We start from the raw sequence: 10530 nt of genomic DNA, 5'->3' as shown, positions 1-10530 counted from the left end.
AAAGCAACAAAGATCCAGCTCGGACCGTAATAGGCAGTTACATTATAGTATTAATTGAGTTTTTCAAATATACGGTCAAAATATAAATACATTGTTTAAAGTACGTATATACAAAAAGAACAGTTTCGCTGAAGTATCTAAAAATTTAATTATAGATACAGATCTAAAAATAATTTTTTAATAATTGAACTTTCAAACTAATTATGTAGAGCACCCAAGTTTCAAACTGGTTGCTGAATGTCGAAATTTTTTGCAGCATTGTATATTATTTTTTAATCTCCAACTTAATTATTTTGATTATTAATTATTTAATTTAATAATTTTTAGATCTGCATCTACCTAAATTTTTAAATACTTCAATAAAATCTTCCGTGTATTAGCGATCTATTTTTTATTAATTATTAAAATAACAAATAAATTGTAATAATTACTAATTAAAATTACATTAAATTTATTTTAGGGGAGATTGAGCCGAAAGCATCAACGATCTTATGTTATCGATCTCCGCGTGAAAAGCGATGGAAATTATCAAAAATTCCGCGGCGAATATCGAAAAGTACGAACGACATCAGTGATTCATTAAAAGGCTCTGCGGTTAGAAAGAAAAGTAAAGCTTATAAGCCTAGTAACAGGTACAGCAATACGCATAATGATGCTTTTTTAATGAATTTGGTAAACAGTATCAGCAATACACATAACAATAGTGCAGCGGGTTCTCTTTGCACATCGTGCGCAAGAAACTTTGCTGCTATCCAATACAAAAACGAAAGTAATAAGAAGGAAAAAGAAAGTAACGATGAGATAATTAATTATAATCAAAACGAAAAATGCAAGCAGTATAAATTTTTAAAAATAATAACTTCATGCTACAACGTCAAGAGAACTTGCATTAGCGGAGAGATTGCCGAAGTGGATGCGAAAATCTTGCATTTAATCGGGCCGTCGCCCAGATCGTGTTACATTAGACAAAATATTACAGAACTGATAACGTATAAGCATTATCGCGAAAAAGAATGTAGAATTAAAACAATCAGTAACGAAACGAAACATATTGCACTCGCGAAATCGTATCATTCTACAGTATTCAACGAGGAAAAAATGAAATGTAGAAATATTGAACATCCAGAGATGGTTTTCGATATTGTCACAAAAGACATGCGGCGAATGCAATTGCGGCCAATGCAGTTGAAAGATTCATCCAGCATATTATCGTGCTTGGAGAATTATCTCGATATCAGAAAAGCTAATTAGATTTTAATTATACATCTGTTAAATCTTATTATATATTTTCATTGATAATAACAAAAAAATCGGTATATGAGTTAATATACCTATAATTTTAAATATAAAATGCGAAAATTTAAAATACGAAAAATAATTTAATTATCTTTTTAATTTATAATTTTATGTAAGAAATGTGATCAATATTTTGTATTTAGATGTGAAGGTACAGGTATTAATATTGTTATGGAACAACGGCAACAATGGATTTCTAAAGCGAGAGATTTGCTGAGCGCACAATCGGCAATAATTCAAAAAATTAAGTAAGGCATCTACTTGAACTATTCTTATTAATTGTAAATAGCATTGCATGAACTGTATTGTATAATACGCAGGGATTTAGATACTGTAAAAGAATGGAGACGTGATAAACAAAGCTTCATTAAAAGCATGGAAAAGATATCGAAAAGAAATGAAGGTATAACCCAATAGATGTTTATAAAAAGCAAGACTTGTAATCAAACTTTCATACTTTTAATTCATCTAAGCGTAAAATATGAAAATTTGATTGTATTATAATGAAATACTTCATATCACATAAAATATTTATTTATTAGATGATATTCCATTCGCAATCGATATTGAAGATTATCCTGCAATACAGAAACGTTCACAAAAAGCGGTATGATAATTTAATATGCATATTTTGTCCGAGAATATTAAGTCTGAAAGTGAAAATTTTTTAAATTACTGTTTAATCTAGGGAGACTATACGGATAATCAGAAACAAGAAAAGTTAAAATTAGTGTAAGTTTAAATGGATTATGTACACTTTGTCGAGATATAAAGAATAAGTCATTATAACTTAAAACATTATCAATCGTATTTCAGAAATATAAATCAGAAGATTCAAGAATTGTCGGGATTCCTGCAAAAATTTGAAATTACAAAATCTTCAGAAATATTAACGCCTAAATCTAAACAAAAATATCTGCAAACTGAAATTGAAAAGGTATATTTTAAATCATTTCGTTTTGGTCAAAGTTTATTAACACAATTAAAATTACTGTGGATTTATTTCATAGCTCTCACATTTTCAAAAAGAAGTGCATAATTTAAGAAGATGCAACGAAATTATGTCAGCTCCAATGAATTCTCCAAACAATTTATCTTAACATTTTCTTTTAATTAGATTTTTATGAAATTATTTTTTATGAAAATTTCAAAATTAAAAAAACTCAAAATATCAGTCTCTTGAGGCATTTATTTAAATGAAACAGTATTATCATACGTTACAATATTAATTTCATGCCCACGATAACACGTATCAAGATAATTGAAAAAAAAAATAAGTATGTGTATAGTTTTATTCATAATTTGCATAATTAATAACGAAATATAAGATTATTAAAATATATATAATACACATATTTTTCAAAGATGTTCGCAAGAATTCTTAAAATAATTTTGCAAAAGAATCTTCTTTCCAATTTCCTTGCCAGTGCATTCTTTTTTATTCCATCATCAGATATATGCGGTATAAAAGGTCTAAAAACAATTACTACCAAAATACAAATAAAATCTAGCACATGGTGGTAGAACATTCGTGCGATAACCACGAATGTTCTTTTTATTTCTGTACATGGCACTCAATTAAGCTTTACAATAAAGTTTAGAGGTACTACACAAAATTTTTGGGAAACTATTTTATACATAGTTATAATAAGTTATTATACTGTAGTCAATACCGATAATAGATATAAGGCAAATAATCTATATAAAATCTTGTGTATGATTAATTTTTTTATAAACTTACAATTGTTTTTTATTACAATTAGTTTATATTAATCCTATACACTTCATACATTTATATATATTTAACTTATATAATTTTTAAAAAATTAATAGTTAATTTATTAACACTTTCGTAAACATAATAAGAGATAAATCATCACTTAAATATATCTTACATATATATATAATGTACGTTATTGTTCTCGTTATGACATTGCGCTATCTTGTTTGTATTCGCTTATACTTGTATTAAAGTATAAGTTAATAAAAAATTTTTTTCTAGAATTAATGCATTTATTACTAGAAAGTGCGTTCTCTAGTATTTAATTGAAGTAATATCTATATGGAATAATTAGTATAGAAGGAAATATCTAATATATATTTTGCTCCAATAATAATGGATTAAAGTAATGTTTTTTATGTAGATGACTTACATATCACATTTCGTAATTTCATTCATTATATAAGACATACATACATGTGTATTGCAGTTGTAGGGCTGATTGAGATAATTCATAATAAAAACTATATGCAAGATTACATATACAGGAAACCTAAAAAACCTTGATACTGAAGCTTTAATGTATATTAAAAGTTTCTTGAGCAGTAAGCACTACGAAATCTATATGTATATTCATACATAATATATATCTGATATCAGATATACATTATAACTACATATTTAAAATCTAAATTATGTCATAATTTTTCACATTTATTCAAAGAAAGTTTAAAGCGTATTTAAAAGAAAGTGCACTTTAAAATTGTATTCAGTCATTCTTATGTATCATCTTGATAAGAAAATACTTTTTAATAAATTTGTTTCAACAATTCATTAATGAACACACTGGCATTTCATTACGCACATATTGAGAATTTTATATACATACCACGATTCAGATAAGAAATCCAATCAAATTTAAACCAATGAGATATTATGAAGTGTTATATAGTATAGTAATATATAATATGTAGACGTGATTGTTAATAAAGTAAAGAATGTAATTCATGTTATATTAGAAACGAATCTGATTATGCTTATTATATCTCTTTTATAACATAACAGAAATATCATTATAATATTAAAATTTAGCATTATGTTATATATACATATTTATGTACACTTGTATCAAATATGATTAAAGATCTCGACGTTGTGAGAAAGATTATATCAAATATATTAGAAATAATATTACAGATATTTTCGATTGCAGACATTCCCAAAAAAGTATTTTTAACCTATCGCATTGGCATGATTACATTTTAAAAATCTTGAATAAAGGCGTATAATTTTATTACTAGCTTCTATATTTTAGGAGCTATCCATCGTTTTCCTAGGAGATGGTTCAAGCAAATATATTTTGTTGATGAAAATCATTGGAGCACTGATTCTCTGTTAGAAACTTCTACACATAGTTTTGATTCCAGGATATTCCTCATGCGCCGGATTTAAATCAACGAAGCCTAGCTTGCCATAGAATTCGTGAGATTCTTTGTCCGTTGACAACATCGTTGTGTGTACTCCAAAAGAACCTACCTCACAAAACATATCCCACAAATACATTTATATTTAAAAATAAAAATGTAAAATTATATTTGAACATTAAATATATTATTATATCACAAATATATTAAGTATAATATCACAAAAAAGTATGTAGACGTAATCAATTTTCAATAAAGATGGAATTGTCTGTTTTATTTCAATAAAAAAGATTTCAATAAAAAACGTACCATTTGCTCTTAAAGCTGCAAGAACGCAGGTTACTAAACGTTTACAAATAGACTGATCTGTCACACTTGGTAGTATACTGCATATAAGTTTCGACGGATGCTGTCTGCACAATTGTTCCGACACATCCGGAATAAATGAATGGAAGTACTGTATAGCATCCTGCAATTTTCATTGGAAAGTTGTTAGTATATCATATAAAAAGATGTAAGTAAAATCATTAATCCCATACCTGAACATTTTGTGTCAACTCGCTAATACTATTGTCTAAAGGATATTTCATTCGCAATTCAGGAATCCATGAAATAGCCATTTTTTGATTGTAAGACTTTACATTTAGCGTAGCCACTGCGTAACCTGCTATACCATTTTCATCCTCAACAACCATACATAATTCCGGGCTCAACGTTAGAAATCCCCCGATAAGTCTAAAAACAGATAGGTATATATTAAAAGTTTATTCAAAATAAAAATAAGTAAATATATTTAAAAAATATACATACTTGTCTGCTACAGCTGACGAAGTCGTACAATTATTAATTTGGTTGCACACCGTATAAACCGCCTCTTCGTCACTCGGTAAGTATGGCCGAATTGTATATATTTTACTACTGGGTACTTCTGGTGCTTTATAGACAAATAAGTCATTGCCACTATCAACTGGGATTAATCTCTAAACATGTGAATAAAATATTCTTCAATGCATCTCATCTTTTTTATAAGTAAAACATGAATAAATGTCAGCAAATTAAGTGTACCTGTAAATCAGCCGTAAGTCCACCACGAAAAACCCAGGGTTCTTGTTCTCCACTCATAAATGTTTCTTTCCAACCATTTGAAAACCCTATCCCAAGATACAGAATCACTTTTAATAAATCATGAAATGCTAGAGTTAAATTCGCGCGTTATGCGTGTAGTTTAATTTCGATTGGCCTCCACTGCTCTGGGCATCAATTTTGCTTAAATCTTTAACATGCAAAGATACAATTCGATTGAAAATATCTTTCTTTCTCTCGTTTATTTGGGAATACTTTTCTGCTCTATATCAAATAAAGTATGAAAGAAAGAATGATTGATTCAATCGGATAACTAAGGTGCATCAATTTTTATAGGTTTAAAATAAAGATTAGATATATTGAATGTTATGTTCTATTCCGAAAAAATTGTAATTAGTAAATAGAAAAAAGACTTAAATGTTGCACCAAAGCTCGCGCAATGCTAAACTCTTGAAGCACTGGATTTAGGATCTAGGAAAAGATCTGGAATAATAGTCCAGTTTGCCAATATGCGCCTGAAATAAAACTCTTATCACGCCTGAAAAGAATATAGTTTCTGAAACTAAGTAAAACAAATTAGTGTGTGCAGGCAAGTTGGCAAAAGGAGCGTAGGAGCATTGATCATTTAAGATAAAAAAAAATAATATTTTCGCGTATATAATTGGTAATTCACAAGACATCGATACAAATAAAATATTCGGAAATATCTTATCGCACATTATAAAGATATTTTATCGCAAATGATCAAAGATCACAATTTGCAGATGGGAGACGTTCAAGAGTTTATAATTTCTTGTTTGCTAAATTGTGCCAATTCTATGTGATTCTTTGATGGACTTACTTCAGAAACGCAAAAACATATTAAAATTGATATACATATTAAATTATTTCAATCATATTTTTTTTAATATGTATCTAAAAAATCTGATAGAAAAGCAACTTTAAAAATAATTATACATAAACATGAATTGTTATATATAAGTGTGAAAAATTAATTTTTAACAAAGAACACAAAATATAAATACTAAAATTATCATAAAAATTTAACATGCGCAACAGATTGTAAAACGAGATTTAATGTATATGTCAAATACAGTTTCACTATTGATATAAAATAATAGAATTAAGTATGTAGATATATATTTCTAATCTTTGCGATATATAGGAAGTATGTCCATCATATAGCGAAACCGTGAAAATAAATGTGCTTTATACACATTGATTTTTCAAGCTATTGCAACGCTGCTTCTATGCATACATTTCTCGCTTGTATTAAACGAGACAATATCTTTTGTAAAGTCCCAAACAAAAATTTAGAAATGCAACTATCACTGTAATGTTTGAAACTTTGTTATTTCGCGCGCTTTCTGCCGTGTTACTCAAAGACTGTTAAACCGCATACATGTGTAGCTGCCCTGGGTAAACGTCGTCATCGTCGATGGGAATCTGCCAAACGCTATCAACAAGACAAAAAAACACAGAAATGCAAGTTAGTAAATGAACCAAAGCTGTACCGATCCTGATAAATTTACATTCCACGGGAGCATATTACAGATTTCAAATCACTGGATATAATTTTGATTGGAATAAATACATTGAGAAGAACATAAATAACCATATACATATATTTTTCAATTTAAATTTAATTTTAATATTAAATATAATTATGCAAAAATTTATATATAATAGAACAAACTCCTGTGTCATGTCATCTGTAAAGAAAGTCGATTGACATGTTAATAGCTGGTATAAGATTTACTTTTAAATTTAGTATTTGTTCACCTCCATAAAGATGCTGTTGAATGTCATCTCATAAAATCACAGTTTTCATCATTGCTACAAATAATTTTGTCGCCATTGTATGGGAAAGCCACATCAATTTATTTCACGTTTTCAATCAGACGTATATCATTTATAAGTCAGATTTTGATTAAACAATTTTAAGCATAGATGTTAAATTTTTTTCTTTTAAAGCATAAAAAGTTTAAAAATATATTAATGTGTAAAATAATTTAAATTTTATTAAAGAAAAATAGCTGTTGTGGCTTACCTATATAAAAATGTTAAAATAAATCAGTGGCCATTAGTCAGAATTATTTTTAAAAAGATATAAAATTGTTAAAGTCTTGACGAAGCTTAAAATTATCAAATAAGTATCAATTATATATATATATATATATATTTGAAACATGTGTATTAATTTATTTTCTTATCTGTATACATTCTCTCTATTTTCAAAAGTATTCAATGAGTAGAAATATGTATGTTCTTATGTAATTCTGACTTATGGTAAAGTTTTCCCTACGCGCGCATTGCGATGCATTTATCTCTAATGCGCAGAAACAAATGCATACGGAGTTTACAAATATGTAGTTTATGGCATATGCATTTCCGAATATTACTGATAATCTTTATTACTTAATATTATCCATAAATTTCGCAAATTATATCATTTAGTATATTTTGAACATTAAAATGCATAGAAATGCAAATGTTAATATTTCACTAAAGCTATCATTCTTTTAAACAAGTTTTTAAAAGAAAAAATTTTTAAAATTAATATTTCTAAAATAATTAGACATTATTTAAGTAAAAATCATTTAAGTTTTTTACTTATCTGGTATACATACGCGATGTCAAATATATCATAAAAAAATTATATGGGATCATTTATCAATCAGTAATTTACGGATTTCAAAGAGCAGATATTTAAAAAATTATTTCGCAGCACCAGTTTACATCAGTTTACAAGGAAATAATAACAATATTGCCGTATATTATTAGATTTACTGAAATATTATATAATCTTTAGTATTCAATTTATTAAATATTTATAATAAATAATTATTATATTGTACTTAACATCCAAATTTTAGTTTAAACTTAATGTAAAGCTAATACTAAACAATCCACTTCTATTTTGTCAACAATTCCGACAATAATCGTATCTTGACAAAGCTTAGTAAGTATGTTATTATACATACTAACTTTAAGATTAAATCAATAAGAAAGATTTTCCTTGTAAAAAGATCAAATTATTAACAAAAAATAAGATAACGTTCACTTACCGATACGCGAGACACTTTCGTTCTGAAATATAAGTATAGATAATAAATTATAATATTTACAAGAGAAGTCAATAACAGCACTTGTCTGCAGTACAACAGATATAATTTTAAATTTGGTTAAATTCGAAATCGAAAAAACTAATGTTTATAAGTGAATATTTAGACGTACGATTATTATACTAGAGCATTATTTACAAATAAATTCATATATTAAAAATTTTTTAAATTAGTATCATTCACTTGCACATATATATTTTTACCAGCATACTAGCATTTCATAGACTTTCTTTATATGTAATAAAAATAAGCAAAAGTATGTAATTTAATTATCAAAATTCTTATCTTGATTCATACATATTTCTGATATTTGACAAAAATTAATTTATAATATGCACACCGCATAATTTAAAAAAATAGTAATAATTTAAATAAGAATTTTGTAAAATTGAAGATTACTTTAGTTATATTCATTTAAATTTATGAATACAAACATACTTGAATTTTTTAGAAATCATCAATTATTTCACTGTAAATCATTATTATTTTAATTTTACTAATCGTTAGAAAATAAATTTTCTTTGAAGGTATATTTAACGTACTTTTGATATTGTCAATATATCAGATAATATTATATATGAATCAAATGCAACTTACCTAGCCATTTTACGTAACTATTTAGGAGAGACACAACTCCTCTCATATCCCATACATACGCGTACAAATCGTATAGTAACTCACGATTATTGCAATAGGTGAGTCTTTGGAATAATCTATTTACCGCATTACACATGTCGTTCAATTTAGCTGCACGAAGATGCCATTCTTCAATCTGAAGTTATTTATTATATATAGTGTGATATTAAGCTTGTTGAAATAAATTAATTTTGCAATGCAACTTACGTCTGATTCAGATGCTTGTTCTTCTTCTTTGGACTTCTTCATAACAACATAAGCGTTGCTCTTCAGCCAATTAAATTCTTGCAACAATTGAATTCCTTGACCCCCATGCTCAAATGGCAAATAAAACAGATCACATAAGAGTGACAAATCTTCATGCGTAAGTTGTTTTTCGATATCTACAGGTTCTTGTGATACCGCGTCTGCGTTGTCGGAATTCTCGTGATTTTCGCTATCATTTTCTATAATCATTTGTGTACCATTGACTGTAGGAGAAGCACCATCCACTTCTACTTGCATACTTCCGGAAGCTTCACTACATGTCTAGCAAACAGAAATCGTACGGTTATACATGCATAATTAAATTCCCAAAAATTTTTAATGACTTACAGAAGAATTATCTACCATAGCGTCATCCTCCGCTGGAATTTTTGCTATATGTGCGGGCGAATTGTTTGGAGTTGTATTACAGTCCATAGGTTCTATAGTAGACAATCCTGTTGAGGGTGGTTCACTGCTCATATTGGTGGATAACGTAGTCAGGACAGGCTCGCTGATTACTTTTATATCTGACACTAAAGAATTCATCACAGGTCCAGATGAAGGTTGTACGAAGCTATCACTACCTGTCACATTTGAGCAAACTTCGGCCAATGCTTGAAGATGATTAGAATTCGTCCCAGGCGTGGGCGTGGCAGGAACTGTGGTTGTTGTCGTTGATGTAAGACTCATACACGTGTTCACGGAGGGAATGATTGGAATAGGTATCGTAGGCGCGACACATGGTTGTGGTTTGGCTATTACTCCCCAAGCTGCTTTCTTCTTATTAAACTCTAATAACCATTCACTTATTGCATTTTTTAAAGCATGCCGAGGGTGATACATATTTGGTGATAATGTTGACGGAACATCTTCACCAAGAACGCCATCCTCTGTCTCGGTTTCTAATTTAATATCCGCTGATACAGTATCATCTGCAATACAGAATAATCAATTTATATGTGTGTGTGTGTGTGTGTGTGTGTGTGTGTGTGTGTGTGTG

At 28.2% G+C, this 10530-nt stretch overlaps 2 protein-coding genes across 4 annotated transcripts in view; one reads left to right on the top strand and one right to left on the bottom strand.

The window, feature by feature from the left end:
- LOC108770346 (leucine-rich repeat-containing protein 27) overlaps positions 1-2396 on the top strand; it is a 5746-nt gene extending 3350 nt beyond the window's left edge. Inside the window, exons 6-12 of the mRNA XM_018521895.1 lie at positions 461-632; positions 1440-1544; positions 1617-1699; positions 1839-1903; positions 1985-2028; positions 2113-2233; positions 2307-2396. Of these exons, the coding sequence (XP_018377397.1) occupies positions 461-632; positions 1440-1544; positions 1617-1699; positions 1839-1903; positions 1985-2028; positions 2113-2233; positions 2307-2396 (680 nt within the window). The remainder of the gene's footprint in view (positions 1-460; positions 633-1439; positions 1545-1616; positions 1700-1838; positions 1904-1984; positions 2029-2112; positions 2234-2306) is intronic.
- A 1864-nt stretch (positions 2397-4260) lies between these two features.
- Oga (O-GlcNAcase) overlaps positions 4261-10530 on the bottom strand; it is an 8957-nt gene continuing 2687 nt past the window's right edge. Inside the window, exons 5-13 of one of the 3 annotated variants that reach the window (XM_018521912.1) lie at positions 9879-10462; positions 9492-9812; positions 9246-9420; positions 6926-6979; positions 5506-5591; positions 5251-5420; positions 4980-5175; positions 4750-4909; positions 4261-4548 (exon numbers count right to left, since the gene is read on the bottom strand). In XM_018521912.1, coding sequence (XP_018377414.1) covers positions 4412-4548; positions 4750-4909; positions 4980-5175; positions 5251-5420; positions 5506-5591; positions 6926-6979; positions 9246-9420; positions 9492-9812; positions 9879-10462 — 1883 coding nt within the window. In that variant the 3' untranslated portion in view covers positions 4261-4411. The remainder of the gene's footprint in view (positions 4549-4749; positions 4910-4979; positions 5176-5250; positions 5421-5505; positions 5592-6925; positions 6980-9245; positions 9421-9491; positions 9813-9878; positions 10463-10530) is intronic. The other 2 variants (XM_018521913.1, XM_018521914.1) reach the window with 2 other exon arrangements.

Source organism: Trachymyrmex cornetzi, unplaced genomic scaffold (assembly GCF_001594075.2).
Source record: "Trachymyrmex cornetzi isolate Tcor2-1 unplaced genomic scaffold, Tcor1.1 scaffold125, whole genome shotgun sequence".
NCBI lineage: Eukaryota > Metazoa > Arthropoda > Insecta > Hymenoptera > Formicidae > Trachymyrmex > Trachymyrmex cornetzi.
The sequence above is the reverse complement of the archived record's forward strand: the minus strand, read 5'-3'. Positions and strand labels throughout refer to the sequence as shown.